Genomic DNA, 15510 nt, shown 5'->3' with positions numbered 1-15510 from the left:
AATGTAAGAACATAATACTGCAATCGTACCTGCAATTATACAATATCTTATCTTCAAACATTTCTGTTTTAATTTACAAACAAGCAATCACAAATGACTTTAAAATTACTTCATTCCAAACAGTTGGAATACTCCATAGATTAAACCATATGAAATTCTTCTACGTATCATACAGAATTATTTATCTGAGTAATGCAATAATATTTTTTTTAATTTCAAGAGTAATTTTATCGAGAATCTTTACCATCGAGTAAAGTTTTACTCCGTTAACAGCATTGCAAATTAAGAGGTTATACGCAAAAGCGATTATAATGACAATTAATCAACTGACTTATTAATACATAATATTCCCTCTAAAGAATTGATACGATTCATTTAAATATAATTTTATATTACTTTGTCTTATCTTGTTTGACAGTTTAAAAGCAGTTTCATAGCATGTCAGCCATGTTTAGTACCCTTCCTAGTACTTTTGTCATATTGACTTAAGCCGCTTGCGCCTCTCTGATAAATCTAGGACTCTAGTTGGAGCTTGCGACGCGAACAAACCTTTATGCCAAATTCACACTGGACGCAGCAAGCGTCAAGCAGCGGAGCAGCAACCAATCAGTGATTAGTATGTCTTTGGAGTCCGCTGAACGCAGCCAATAGTAAAAATTTCACTTTTCAATTTCCATCCTAGGGATAAAGTTTCATGATTGATACCAAGTCTTCTTGATGCGCATGAAGAATCGAAATGCGCGCCATTCAGCGCCATTGTGCGCCGTATACTAAAGTGATGTCAAATGTTGTTTGGTTTACTGAAGAATTTTTAACTTGATTTATTTGCAGTTTATCAGACTTGATTCATTCGCAGTTTCTTAAGTCGAGCTCGTTCCAACATTATGGTAATTGCGATTGATATTTTGGGATTGTGACTGATATTTGAGATATTTCGTATAACCTATAATGTCATTGACGTTTGACAATTTTTCAGTTTAGTGAAACTATCCGAATTACAAAATTTATTGTTATAAAAAATTCTATTTACGTTAAGAATATGGCGATTGAGATTCTGTTAGTATTAATTTGATAGATAAACAGTTATTGCAAGACATTCATTCGAGTAACGTTACAAACTTTACAATTCAGAGATGAATATTTTTTTAGACATACTAATGTATTTTTTTTTTTTGGCAGTCTGCCATATTTAATTTTCAGAGCCTACTGACTGTAATATTATTGCTAATATGCACCTGTACCTACATTAGATCGCTGGCACCGAATTTGTTTGACAAACGGCTAGGAAAGGTTGGGTACGTAAACATTTTTATCACTTAAATATATACTCATATATGTAATACACATATTCTGTGTATATTTAACAAATTCTTAATTTTAGTTTTCAGGGTACTTTTTGGAAATGTGCTAGGATTGGGGAAAGAAAGAGTCCATATGTGGCTTTTTGTTGCATTTGTATGGCCTTTAGTATTTTATTTTGGTCGTAACATTCTTACATGGGTCATTCTGACCAATGCATTTGGTGTGTATTCCAAAATTATAACCTAATATATATTTATGTATCTAAGGTCCGAGATGTGAGAAAATAAAAAGCAGTTTTGACAAACAGCTATATTTGCCGTTTCAATAATACATAAAAAATACACTCGTTTAAGCTAGACTTAAAGTCAAAACGAACGTCACTGCTAAATGCATGATAGTTTTTTTTTCTTATTTGTCAACACATTTTTTCCTCCTCAAAGCCATATCATCCAATTTGAGCACATTTTCTCATTGTATTCTCATAATATATTTTTCCGTCCTATAAACAACAACATTCTTTTAATATAGTTATTGTAAAGTTATTATATTGAGCATTCTGTGATATACAGGGTTCGTTAGATAGGTACATTTAACACATTTTTGCTCTGTGCGGGATATGCTAGCTTCTCCATGACAGTAAACCATGCGATGTAACTAAAGCGTCGTCTACAATATGCGAAGTAAGTTTGGTTTAAGAAGTAAGAGTAAGAAATTGACCAATCACAGTCGAATGTGAGAAGAATAATCGACTGTGGTCAATTTCTTACTCTTACTTCTTAAACCAAGCTACTACGTGTATTCTAGATGGGCCATTAGACTTGTACTCCATATTGATGGACATTATAGAACTGTTTAAGATCATTGACTTATTTTATCTCTTCTGTCAACCTTAATACTCTCCGAGTTAAACATTGCTAATATCGCTTTACATAATCGTCTTAATTACAGAGCAAGATATGGTTCATAGTTTTGCGAGGAACATTAACTAAATGATCTTTGTAATATTGCTTAAAAATTATTATAAGATCATTTGCTGTTAACATCTCATATTTTTATACATAACATATACATACATCTATGCCATCATATACATGTATCATCATTAAAATGCACATCTGCAATTCTTATGATGATAGCCGAGCGTGTCTTATAAAAAAAACTGGCAAAGCCTAGTTTAATTTAACGCGTTTTATTTAAAAAGCGATATCGGTCATTCCTCGCGTTTAACCACTTATGCTATATATCTATAACGTGGTTTTGCTTCATTACCGACATATAAGGTACAGTATTTGTGTGTCTACAGGTAATTTAAAAAAATACATAAATAACCGAAGTGACCTATATATAATATATATATAATATTTCTCTAAAGTGTTTGGTATGCTATTATACGTGCTATAGATATGGATCTTATTTCGGATATGACGTGGAAACGCTCGCTATGATGCCAAGTATAATATCATTTCGCTTTCTTACATCACAATAAACAAAGATATTATCGTCTTACATACAAGATATTATCTCTTACATACAAATTACTAAATTAGTATGCTAATTATTTGTCTGCATTTGGGTACGATCGCACAATTGCTTGGCAAGTTCGTGTGATTCATTGATGAAGACGTATTATAATGGCAACGTAACGGATGTTCACTTTAATTAAGTTGTCACTGTCGTTATGAGATATAATATGTACGTCAAGATTGCATTTTGTATGTAAGCGATTAAATTCTGCGGGTTCTACCCATCGTTAACGACAGTGACAGCTCATTTCAGATAGACACCCTGCATATATAAGGCTTTTGACGCTAATGTTATAAAATTACTCCAAGTTACCTATTAATTCAACAAAAAAAAGAGGAATAATTTGCTCGCTCTTCCAATAACAAAAATTTCTTCCTCATATTTTTAACTCTGGAACAATTAGTGGTGCTCGCCTCTTCTATTTTATATTTTTCTCATTCACTAATCAATTTTAGTTGATTTATTCATTTTTATTTTATATTATTTTATATTTATTTATTCATCCATCATTTTTTTTATTTCCATTCATTTATTTTCATATTTATTTTTATTTTAATAATATTTAACAAAAACACTTGCGGATATAATACAATTAGTGCAAGTTTATTTTATAATAAAAGATAAAGAAATAGTATAGCTTAAAATAAACTGCACTGAGTGTCCGAGAGTTAAAATTATCCGGATAATACTATATATTTAATCCAACCAAAGAGCACGTTTCATCCCCGAACTTTTCGCACGTTAGCAACGGATAAAAGGATCATAAAAAATACATTCGTAAGCGTCTTTCCGTAAAAATCCGCAGCGGTTATCTCGGGCAACATTCGCTCGCATTAACGGATCAAACTCTCGCCTCCCCTATTTTCACCCTGCCACGTGTCCAAGTACTCGCTTCTCTACGATCTTACCCTGTAAAAGCGTCCAAGTGTGCGCTTCCCTTTCGATCTCTTCTCGTGCTATTAAGAACGTTGATCTGGCTAATTAAACGGAACAGTTAGTTCTTCCATCAGCCCCTCGTCGTCGTTGTCTAACAATTCTTCCCCCTCGCGTTTTTCGTTTACGAGACTCTCGTGAGTTCCTTTCGCTTAGCCTCGCTACTCGGATCGATGAACACAATTTCATGCTGACTCGCTGAGTAATTCCTTTTGCGTAGGGATAGCTATCGTCGTAATCGTCGTTCTCGTAGTTCTCATCACCTTACGTCTTATCGCACTATCGAGAATAATACGAGACAGAGCGGCAAGACGACCCGCTTGCTGGCGATGATCGCGGACGCGTTGCTGCGATCCTTGAGATTCTGGTGGTTATCGTTGCGGTTGTTATGCTTGAAGGTACCCTGGTCCTTGATTAAGGGAGCGCGCGGATCCGCGGTGGTCGACGAGGTCGCGTACCTGTTGTTGTGAATCAATCGCGCGGTGCTCTTCTGCATCGCCGGCGTGCTCACCTGCTGATGGAAAACCCGATTGACCATCGTCCCTTGCCCGGACTTTGACTTGCCTCGGTTCAGTCGCTTCGAATTGGTCGAGGTGATCCGATTGGGCACGGTTGCGCGCTCGATCTCTGAAAATATCCACATGAATCATGGACAGGGTAACACCAGACGCTTCGCTTTTCGGGCTTTCACCCTTTTTATTTTTTTTAGAACCATATCTCTTTAGTTTTACTTCTTTAGCTATATTGTTGGCGGAAATAATAAAGAACCCCGTAATTATACGGAAAAATTGGATTTCGGTGAAATGTTTTCACATGACTAAAATAATAGATGTTCTTGAGCTGTGGTTAATCAAAAGTGAAAAACTTGTGTTCTCTGCAGAGCATCTTTGATACACCATAGTTAAAAAATGATTGAGTCTGTGAAAGATGTGTAAGATATTTATGACACTTTTTATTTATCATGTTATAAGCTACAATATATGTAAAATTTATTTCTATAATTAATGGAATTCTTTAACTATATTGTATACGTATTTTGAAGATCTGAACATAGAAAAATGATTTTGTTTAAGTAAAAATTTAAATAGATGCAGTCCGAAAATAATTTTGTTGGACCATTAAAATAATTATGCAGGCAACTCAAGTATGATAAGCAATGTTGCAAAAAGTTTTGACATTCTAACAATTAGTTTGAGCATTCTACATAATTGTTTTACTCATAATAGTCCAACAAAATTATTTTCAGACTTGTATTTAAATTGTTAGATACTTTAATAAAATTATTCTTTTTATAGACATATATTGTTAAAAACAGTTAAATTATTCTTTTTGCATTTGAAAAAAATAGTAAATTATAATATTACTTTGAATTATGTTTGAAATTTTATTTATTTTATTTTTGTATTAGTGCGTCATCAAAACGCTATACGCGATATCAATCATATCTATACTGTATGGAAAAAACGGTTTTGCTGAAGTAAAAATTTAGTTAGATACAGGTCTGAAAATAATTTTGTTGGGCCAACAAAATAATTACGCAGAGAGCTTAAACTGGTTGCTAGAATGTCAACATTTTTTGCAGCATTGCTCGTTATATTTGAAATTCTCACGTAATTATTTTTATAATCCAACGAATTTATTTTCAGATCTGTATCCAGCTAAATTTTCAAACATGCAAAAGTACTCTTTTTGTATAGAAGAATTTTTATTGAGCATAGATTTATGATGGCCCTTGCCTGATTGTTATCAAATGATAACGTATTTATATATTCAGTATTCTTATACCTATGTATATGATTACTCACCGTATACTCTGAGAGTCGCCTCAGCTTTTCCCATACTTGAAGAGGCTGAGCACGTGTATTCACCCAAATCCGTTTTCTCCAAGCGTCTTATCTTCAACACGATCGTCGTCTTCCATTCCTCGTCGGGATCTCCTTGCTCGTCGATTTCGTATCTGCCTCTGAATTGACATATCACTTACGTTTAACATTCGCGATAGGGAGAATAGATTCCGTTATTCGACGTCTCGTTAGAATAATCGAATCCACCATGATCGATATCTGAAATCGCTGTGGCCGAGGTCAGGAGCGATTTAACAAAAAGCAATACGGAAACGTTTTGTCTCTTATCGCCAAGGAGATTGTCGAACAACGGATTCGAGCTATGCCCGAGGATCGGTAGACCAAACTGTCAATATTGTCTCGGCACATACCCGCTCATGATAACTTGCTCCTTCCGCATCCACAAGTTAATCGTCTTGGGATAAGCCTCGATTAAGCAGATTAGCGACACGTTTGTATCCAAGGGAGAACTGAGCAGCTGATTGGGTGCTTTAGCGCTAGGAGGGACTAGAATGGTAAAGAAATGAGAGAATGTGATAGAAATGAGAAATCTAATTTTAGCATGTGCTGTTTATGTTTCATTTAATTTTTGATTTTTTTTTTGCTAATGCAAATTACGTTGTGTTTTTTCAACGATTCGGTCTCTCGTTAGCATAATAATGCTATTAAAATACATATTTTCCGTTACAAGAATAATCATTAAATTGGATTTGTCTGACTATCAATTGATTTCAATCTTGATTTGATGGTGTTGACTATAAATCGTTTTCAGGTACTTACAATTTACTTTTAGATTAACCCTCTTGCTGACCGCCGGAGGCACTTCGTTTCTAGCTATGCAAAGATAAGCCCCCATTTGCCTCCTGTCTACCCTGGTTAATTCTAGCCTCTCGCCGGACAGGTTGTCCACTAGAAAATCGTACGTTGTATGAATATCTCGTTGAAAGCTGCTCCCTCGTCGACCATATAAGCCAACGTGTTAACGTGGCCTGAGTAATTATTCGCGAAATACGCCTTCGAGGCAAGCAACGATAAGCAGAATATGAATGTGTAGCAAAATTTGTCGCTGGAATTTATTACCATTGCTGATACAATTTCGCGTTACTATTTCTGTCATAAGGGATATGTGAACTTGCTTAAATTAAAATTTAATTAAGCCTCATTTCACTTTTTAATTAAACTCTAAAGACATACATATAACATTTTTTTAAATTTATTGCCGTTGTATTAACAAAGCTTGCCATAATACTTGTATTTTGGGATGATTGATGAAAACGATGATCGATGGTCGTATTAAACGAATAGAAATGTTATTAGAGATCATAGCTCATAAATGACAGCGATAAATTAATCTAGTTAATTAGAAGAATTTTCAGCATCGCAGGTTACATGATTATATCATATTTTGTGGAAGTAGCGTTTATCATTAAAAGCAAGGAATGATAACGAAATTTTGAAAATATATGTTCTACTATGTGTTTACAATTTCCATTATCCAATGAGGAATTGCATTAGCGTGCACACGCAGTATAGACGCTTTTCAAATAACTGAAAGATAATGAATCATATTATCGAACGAACGGCCGACATAAATCACATATGGAATGTGTCGTTCCACGTTCACGATAAAATGTGTCAGAAGTTTAATAAGATCGATCAAAAATATACAAGATGCGTTGATTTGATCTGACAGCATTTGATCTGATGAATTCGTACAGCACCGTATTCACTTGTATTAAATTAATAATTGTCGCATGTTTGATTGCATTATCGAGTACGGAAATAGTCTTTTTATTTTGGAATTTAATTATTGCGCTCCAGATTTTCGTTAATTGTTAATCAAATAACGGGACATTTTGCAAAAGCAAATTATATCTAGAAAAATGCAATAATTTTCATTATTTTAACAATGATTAACGATATTATTAATATAATTAATTGTAGTGTATATAATATTAAAATATTATACAACAGTTTTTTTTATTATGCAATATATCAATGTCATTGATGTAAAAAATAAAAATTGGTGCAATTGTTTAAATTCATCTTGTGTATAAATCAAAATAATTTATATACACATTTTACATTGCGGTTAATCTATACATCGCGAACGATGTCACGAAGCTTCGAAAACTATAACTGATAAATGAAATATACAATGAATTTAAAAATCTTTCATTGAAAAGTACCGTAAAAAAAGTACTAAAAGTATGTATTATACGTTACACACCCTTCTGGATGCATCGAGCTATATTGGGAATCGATTGCTAAAATTTGTCTCTCTAGCACGACGTCAATCATTTCAATCGAACGTCAATAGTTGTACAAGCACACTCGTTTAATTTCGCGTGAGTCGCTGGCACTCGTATGATATTGCAAGTATTTCTTTTAATCGGTCGATCTGTTCGCGGTGTGATCCACCGAGTGCCAACCAGCGACTACACAAAATTCCTGGACTGTGGATATCTTGCGAAATGCAGCGGAACTCGACCTGCCCGAAGGATATTGAAAGTCATTGCGGACAAACTAATCTCTATTCGATGGAACGTGTTCCGCCGTAATTGCTTTCGATCGAGATCACCTACGTGTGCGAATTTACGATGTCTTCATATCCCCTTAAAACGCTCGACTATTTGATTGAGACACGTCGGATTACCGGGATTATTCTAATGGCGCAAAAGCAAAGATATTAAAACGTTTGCGAAAATATTAAAGAGGAGAGATCTTTTCTAAATTTTTATCTTTATATAGCTCAATGGAAAATGAGATTATTTGTTCATCATTTTTTGAAGCTTTGTAACATTCGATTTATATAGGTATTGCTTTTTCTAAAAAAAAAAAAAGAGCAAGAGAGTTTTTTCTCTTCATTTTAAATTTTAGATAATTTCTATTATCTATTGAGTGTAAACTCAATTATAATGGATGCATAATTAAATCCACAACAGCATTATACGACGTAAATATAGGGACGGGAATAATTAATTCGCGTTGTGGTTTTCCTCGTGGAGAGACACTTCATTCCGGGAACAAACGCACGTTTCACGTAACAAGGCGTGTTGTTATAAAGAGACGACGATTACGTAGATCGGAAGTAACAATCTTGAGTCTCGGGGTCTTGATGTAATATCTTACCTTGTGTCAACGGATCGTGAACACCCCTAACAAGTATGAAATCACTTTTCTCGCGCCGCCAGAACACGCGAGGCGGTGGCCGTCCGGACGCCTTGCACGACAAAGTGGCGTTTTCACCCTCGAGAACGGATACCTCGCCGTCCGAGGTGCCGGAACTCAAAATGTCAGGCGGCACTGGAAGAAAAGAGCTCGGATAATATTTCGTCAGGTGAAATAATAACGCGTTTAAAATTGTATTAAATGACTGGAAATATTATTATACTCAGAAATATTATTATACTGTTAAACAATCAAAGGATGCGATGGTAACCCAACTCCTTCAGTTAAATAATATTTTGTTATTTTTAACTTTACTGTAACAAAATATAAATTAATCCATTTCTGTTGTTAAATTGCTTTTTGAAATAAATAGAATCTGTTATTGACATATGCATTTATTAAATAATAAACTTAATTTAAGTCAGATGTAATACATGTCTTGAGTTAAATTATTTTTTAATTTCATTGTTTCAGTTAAATTAATATAAAAAGTTTTAGTTAAATTAATATAAAGAGGAACAGTGACAACTATAGAAATAATTAAAAATAACGCGAATTGGATATAATTCGATATTATGAATTTAGAGTACCATTATCGTCATCACCATTAGCAAAATTACTATTTTATATCATTACCATTTTCAACATTATTCACTGTTCGTGTGCATACGCAGAATTTAAAATAAAATTTGAAAAATTTCTTACGTATTATACACGGAGAGAATTTTTTCTTAGAATTTAACCTGACAAAATATGACCATCATGGAATAACATTGTATATCGAAGAATTTTAATTTAAATCTCTCTCATTCATTAATAAAACTACAATTAGATATAAAATAAGTTTGATCAATTTTACTGTGCATGGTAAAAATCTTTAAAATATTGTATTGTACCACAACTACCATATTTTCAGAGTAATTTTTAAAAGAAAATTCTCTCTGTGTAGAAGCTGAATTCTTTGGCTTCTTTTATTCAAATCGACATACAGCTGTTTATATCTTTTATTTGCAAATGACGCACAGTAATATGATTGTTTAACCAAGCTCAGTATCGAAAAAGATACGAGAATACGAGTGTCGTTTCTATGCAAATATGTATTAAAATAAATCTAAAGTAAAATATACAATAAAATAAGATAAAATAAAATAAGCTGTGTAAAAAGTATCAACTCATGATAAGAAAGAGTTATTTCACGAATAGTACTATCTAATCCACACAACAAATATATCATGGTGAATTACAAGGACCATGAAGAATATGTTATCAAAAATTTATGACTGTGGAACAAGAATATTTCCACCGACATAATTCCTTATACGCATTTTCTGTTAAATTAATCTCCTGTTACTGGTATGTTTTTCGGAATAAACCATTTGGCGTTTCATTTCATAAAATACGGAAAATTAATTCCACATAGATTTTAATTGCGCTTGAAAAAACAATCGTGAAACTCTTAAATTAATATTTTATATCATAACTCATTTCATTTTGCTATTATATTGGACGCTGGGAGCAGTGTAAAGTTCGATAACAAAAGAATAGTAAAACAGTCGAGTAACAAGCACGTTTTCTGAACTACGCGTGTCTGTGTGTGTGCGTGTGTTTGTGTGTACGAAATGTAAAGTACACCGATCGTTATATCATATAAACCTTCATAGAATGAAACGAATTTCCCGATACCACACACGTACGTTCATCTGTCACAAATTCAACACGTGTCCGAGGATTATGACATAATTTTACCCGATGTCACGCGTTATTGTCTAAGAAACAATTTACGAATGGAATCGAAATCGCGTGCCACATGAAACAATATATCTTCATATAAGTCTCTCTGACGTCCCTTTCCGATTTCCGAAAGAGAACGTCGCGGACGAAGACTGGCGGGTACGTGGACTATAAAGAATCGGTATTGCCGTCGTTCTAACACGATTTAACCAAGACGTTGCTGTGAAGACGACCGAAAAGTCATCTTGAAATCATTCCCGTCACACTCGACGGAAATGAAATATTGGCGGGACATCTCTCCTCAGGGAATGGTTCTCCTAATGGAATTCTATCCAATTCGAAGAGCCGTTCAATTCGTTTCAATTACTATGATCCAAAGCCGAACAAGTATGTCGCGGATATAACGTACACTGCGTACAGAATCGAGAAAAAAAAAGAGAGATGACATTTTCTCGTGTTTCTACCTAAAGGAATTTCATTCCATTCTGCAACGAGGGACCGCTTTTTGGCGTCCAAGCGAATAAGCGCGCATGTACGCGATAGAACGCATTCCTGGTTCATCCTCTCTCAACGCACAAAATAGATGATATTATTCGCGAGTCGGTCCATCGTGATATAAAAGTGAAATTATGCCATAACGGAACATAACGAGCGTACTGAGCGCATCTCTGTGTTGAAATTGAAGCAGATATTCGGGGTTATTTCGTTTAAGACACTACTACCGACGTATAAACTGCGCAGAGTAAATATTAAAGCAAATATTAAAGTTGCATGTATTACGTTGATATACTTAACTTTCGACTGCAGCAACGAATCATTATTTAGATCCGAAGCGAAAATTTTTGGATGATTCTACAGGATTGCCACAAAACTGAAAATTAGGGAAGTCAGAAAATTGTCAGGAAAATTAAAAGCTGTCAGGGAAGTCAGAAAAATTTAGAGAATTTTGTAAAATTTTCTGAAAAATTAAAATTCTTGACTTTAATAAAATTTAACATACATATATCACATCTGCAGTTTTGGAATACTATCAACTTAACAATTAAAACAATGTCAGCAACATCAATTTATATTATATGTTAAATTGATCTCTCAACCAAATATTTAACGGTTTCCAAATCAGGAAATATAAAAAGATTTCAAAATATTAAAAATCGGAGAAAATCATGAAATTTCTGTCTGGAAATCAAGGAAAAGTTATAGAATTTTAGAATGAGGAATTTGTGACAATCTGTATGATTGATACTATAAGGTTCTAAATTGTAGATAAAAAACTTTGAACCTTCCTTTATCAATCGCCGTAAGGCGAAGGTTCACCTACATTCTGTACTTCAAACAAGATGCTTTAGAACTTAGGTATAGTTTTCGTAGCTGTAGTTGAGTAAAAGAAGATAATGTAAATTTGATAGAAACAATTTAGTTCGACATTTGCGTACGAACCACAAAGTATGAGCATCCATCAGCTCAGCGACGCAGTCAGCGAACATCGATAGACTTTCTGCCAGGTAGACTTTCGAACTTTGTTATCGCGTTTAATTAAACTATAAATTAAAGCGCAGCCGTTAGCGTTTCTTATATGACCGATAATGCTCCTTGTAAACTAACTCTCTCGAATCGATATTACATCCTCTTCCTGAAGGGAACACGTGTTACAAATTAAGTTAGTTCAACTAACTCACTCACGGCGGACATGCCAAATTATTTAACGGATTTCATGATGGAATTAAAGGATTTGATATTTGGAGACTGAGATTTTAAAACTTTCTAAAGTGGATTAACGTCGGTTTCTTGAAATCTCTTCCAACCATAAGTTACTAAGCATATAGCACTACAACTACAGTTTACACATTGTGTCCATGTCATCATCTTGCATGGATATGTGTAACGAGGGATCTCTCTGTATTGCGCGACATCCATGCGTATGGCATATGTGTGCTATGGCCTATTCAAACGCGTCGCTCCAGCGGCGAGGCACGCATATTTTCCGGCCCTAAAGCCGACCTGGCCTAATGGAAACGCGGTGCGTGCGTGCGTACGTACGTGACGTCTCTGCCAACAGCCGCAAACCTGGCCGGTTGGTCGGAATGCGACGTAACGCGTGCAATTAGGCATACCTAGGACGTCCACGCATCCCAGCTGGCTCAACATAGGTTTGGTGTTGAGTTGGCACATGTAGCAACCACGATCGGCCTCCTTTAGCCCCCGAATATGCAGCTGCCAAGTGGCCTCCTCGTCCTCCCGCGACTGTGTCTGGTTCTTTGTCTTGGCGTTCTCCAGAGTGACGAAGAATCGAGTCGACTGGATGACCTTACGATCGCCCATTGATAGAATTGTTTGGTCTTCGGCACGTAGCCATCCCACCTGCGGGACAATGATAACGATATCGAGACTTTTCTTTAAAAGAAATGACAAAGATTTCGCGAATTTTTTATCAAAGATCACTGAGGAGAATCAACTGGAAAGATTACTTCTCTCTAACGACTACGGATTTGAATCACTGAATGAATACCGGTACCTCCTACGTAAATTGAAATTTCATTGAGAATTTAATGCTGAGGAATTTCCGGCAATGGTTTCATAAATTATCTTCCTATAATCACACGAATACCGGGATAAACGTATAGAATATTTGGTTGCTACTGCGTTATTTAATAGCAACTGTGCAATTTGATATCTATTTTTTTTAATACAAATAATACGCATAATACAAATAATATAATAACTCTCTGCCAAAGAAATAAACAAGTATGATACGTCATAAATTTTCTGCGATACTTGAAACTAATCTTTCTGCTTTAAAAAGTAACAGGGAAGATCACTATTGGAGGAACGACGTTACCTCACTTAAGTTATCTTCCCGTTGCGGAATGTTATTTTTACGCGACTTTAATGGAACGCGAACGTCTGTTTTATTTTCCAAAGGTTAGTGGAGTAGATGCACCAGTGGGAATATCCGCTTAAGGAATATTGTTAAATTCTACAACTTCTCAAGGATTATCTTTAGAAATGAAAGAAAAATATGAAAATTGTAAGATCACAAGTAAATGATCATTTCTTCTAATAAGTATTTTAATATATCAAAATGTATACGTATATTAAACACATTTTGAATATTTTGAAAATTCATATTTACTGATACAAATAATCTAGATTCAGTTATTATTTGCTGGTACACATTTTGCTTTATATTTTTTTCTATCGGTCCAAGCTATTATTAACTTGGGATAGTTGGGATAGTTCAGTGCATAATCCATAATGATATTCAGCAACCGCGCAGAGATTAACATCAAACATCGTCTTTCGCTCGTGTCCCGCTACGGGTTTGACGAAGCCAATATGAACGAGATGCTCTCCGAACAATATTATATCGCGCGCTATCGTCAAGTGCTCACGTGTGTGTATTCGTACGTGTATGTATGTGTGCACGTCGGCAGTAATTGCTTTTAGGCAAGTACGCATATTGTACCGGCTTGCACCCCGAGGTTGGGTCGGGCCGGTGCGGTTGGCGGCGGCATTGCAGGAATCAGCAGCGACGAAAGGTTCAATTTAACGTCGTATCTAGGTACCATCACTTCACTTAACCGCCGCCAGCCTTCGTCGCGTTATCTCTAACGATGCACTTGGTAATTAATCTCAAGTGACTGTTGTGTGATCCATATAACCATCTTTGGCCATACGCGTGTGGCCGGTTACATGCCGCACTAAGGCACAACCTGGACTGATGTTACCTATACACCTGTGCGACACACGTGTACCTCGCCACAACCTCAGCGGTGAGCTTAGACGAAGGAGTGATCGCTGAAAACAGGATTAATTGGCCTTGAAGACGCACGTTAATACACCGTCCATTTGACACGCGTTGATACAGGATTGATCATATAGTTATAGTTATATATGACGTAGAGACGTATCCAGACTCTTACTTCAAAAGTGATATAACTCAAAAATTAAGTTTTTCAAAAGAGGGGAAAAACTATTTTTCAACTTGATAGAGAATTATTGACTAAATATGCGCCAAAAAAAATGCGACTCTCACAATTAACACTTCAGTTGTCGATTTAGTTAAATAAAGTGAGTGGACGGGGGCAAATTTGATTATAACAAATATTTTGTCCTACCAAATATTTATTCGATACGATTTTCTTTAATTGCAATCACTGCGTTACTGTGTCACACTCAGCAAACATAATAGTGATTAAAAGAGAGTCGCATTTTTTTTGGCGCATACTATATATATATTTTCTTTTTGCCGATATTATTGGATTAGTCAATAATTCTCTGTCAAGTTGAAAAATACTGTACGTGTACTTTTAGAAACATGATCAATTATCATTTCTGTCATTTCCATTTCACAATCTTTAAAAACCATCCTTTTTAACTTGACGATTCGATATCTTACAAATCCCGATAGTTTATCAAAAGTGACATAACTTGAAATATCATTAATAGTTTACAATTTACTTTGATCAACTAACATGATTAAACAATTTCTTCTTCAAATTTCAGTTATTAAAACTGTGTTAACTCTAAATGTTTTTTTGTAGAAGATTCTCTATTTTATGTATAAAAACGACACAATTCAAAATGTGTCACCCTTGTAGAAGATATTATGATCTTTTTGAAAACCTTAAGAACTACACAAGTGCTATTTCGCGGACAGACTGTGAAGTTACCTTAGTTTACTTTTGATGATTGCTAGAGTAATCTTTACTTAACTAAGCGAACGATATCGTGCAATAAAGAACAATAAAATTTTGTCTTTTCGAAAGAAAATTTACCATTTAAACATGCATTTAAAGGTTATTTGAGATGTTAGATGAAATACTGATGATATAAATCAATATATATGAATTATTCACACACAGTTGGAAAAATGTGTTAAATTTAACATAAATCACATGTCCCAAACGGTCCACTCAAATTTTTTAGTTAATTTTACACAAGATGAATATGTTAGAAGATATAAGTAAGAGAATAAATACAAAGAAGGATAACATCGACACAG

At 34.7% G+C, this 15510-nt stretch overlaps 2 protein-coding genes across 3 annotated transcripts in view; one reads left to right on the top strand and one right to left on the bottom strand.

Moving 5' to 3' along the window:
* Positions 1-751: 751 nt before the first annotated feature.
* Positions 752-1995, top strand: ksh (transmembrane protein 167A-like protein ksh). The gene is made up of 3 exons (XM_018445633.1): positions 752-887; positions 1180-1295; positions 1382-1995. Exons 1-3 carry the CDS (start codon positions 885-887, stop codon positions 1485-1487), a joined length of 225 nt encoding a protein of 74 aa, XP_018301135.1. The 5' UTR covers positions 752-884; the 3' UTR covers positions 1488-1995.
* Positions 1996-3544: 1549 nt separating this feature from the next.
* The window catches only part of LOC108721258 (lachesin), a 53731-nt gene continuing 41765 nt past the window's right edge, over positions 3545-15510 (bottom strand). Inside the window, exons 3-8 of one of the 2 annotated variants that reach the window (XM_018445713.1) lie at positions 12620-12866; positions 8736-8909; positions 6384-6512; positions 5975-6110; positions 5565-5722; positions 3545-4386 (exon numbers count right to left, since the gene is read on the bottom strand). In XM_018445713.1, the coding sequence (XP_018301215.1) occupies positions 4031-4386; positions 5565-5722; positions 5975-6110; positions 6384-6512; positions 8736-8909; positions 12620-12866 (1200 nt within the window). In that variant the 3' untranslated portion in view covers positions 3545-4030. The remainder of the gene's footprint in view (positions 4387-5564; positions 5723-5974; positions 6111-6383; positions 6513-8735; positions 8910-12619; positions 12867-15510) is intronic. The other variant, XM_018445712.1, reaches the window with a different exon arrangement.

The sequence above is a fragment of the Mycetomoellerius zeteki genome, unplaced genomic scaffold (genome assembly GCF_001594055.1).
Source record: "Mycetomoellerius zeteki isolate Tzet28-1 unplaced genomic scaffold, Tzet1.0 scaffold164, whole genome shotgun sequence".
NCBI classification, from domain to species: Eukaryota; Metazoa; Arthropoda; class Insecta; order Hymenoptera; family Formicidae; genus Mycetomoellerius; species Mycetomoellerius zeteki.
This window is presented reverse-complemented; position numbering and strand designations above follow the sequence as displayed.

Coding starts and splice junctions, on each gene's coding strand:
- ksh (XM_018445633.1), top strand. Junction 1,296..1,381: donor AAACGGCTAGGAAAGGTTGG/GTACGTAAACAT, acceptor TCTTAATTTTAG/TTTTCAGGGTACTTTTTGGA.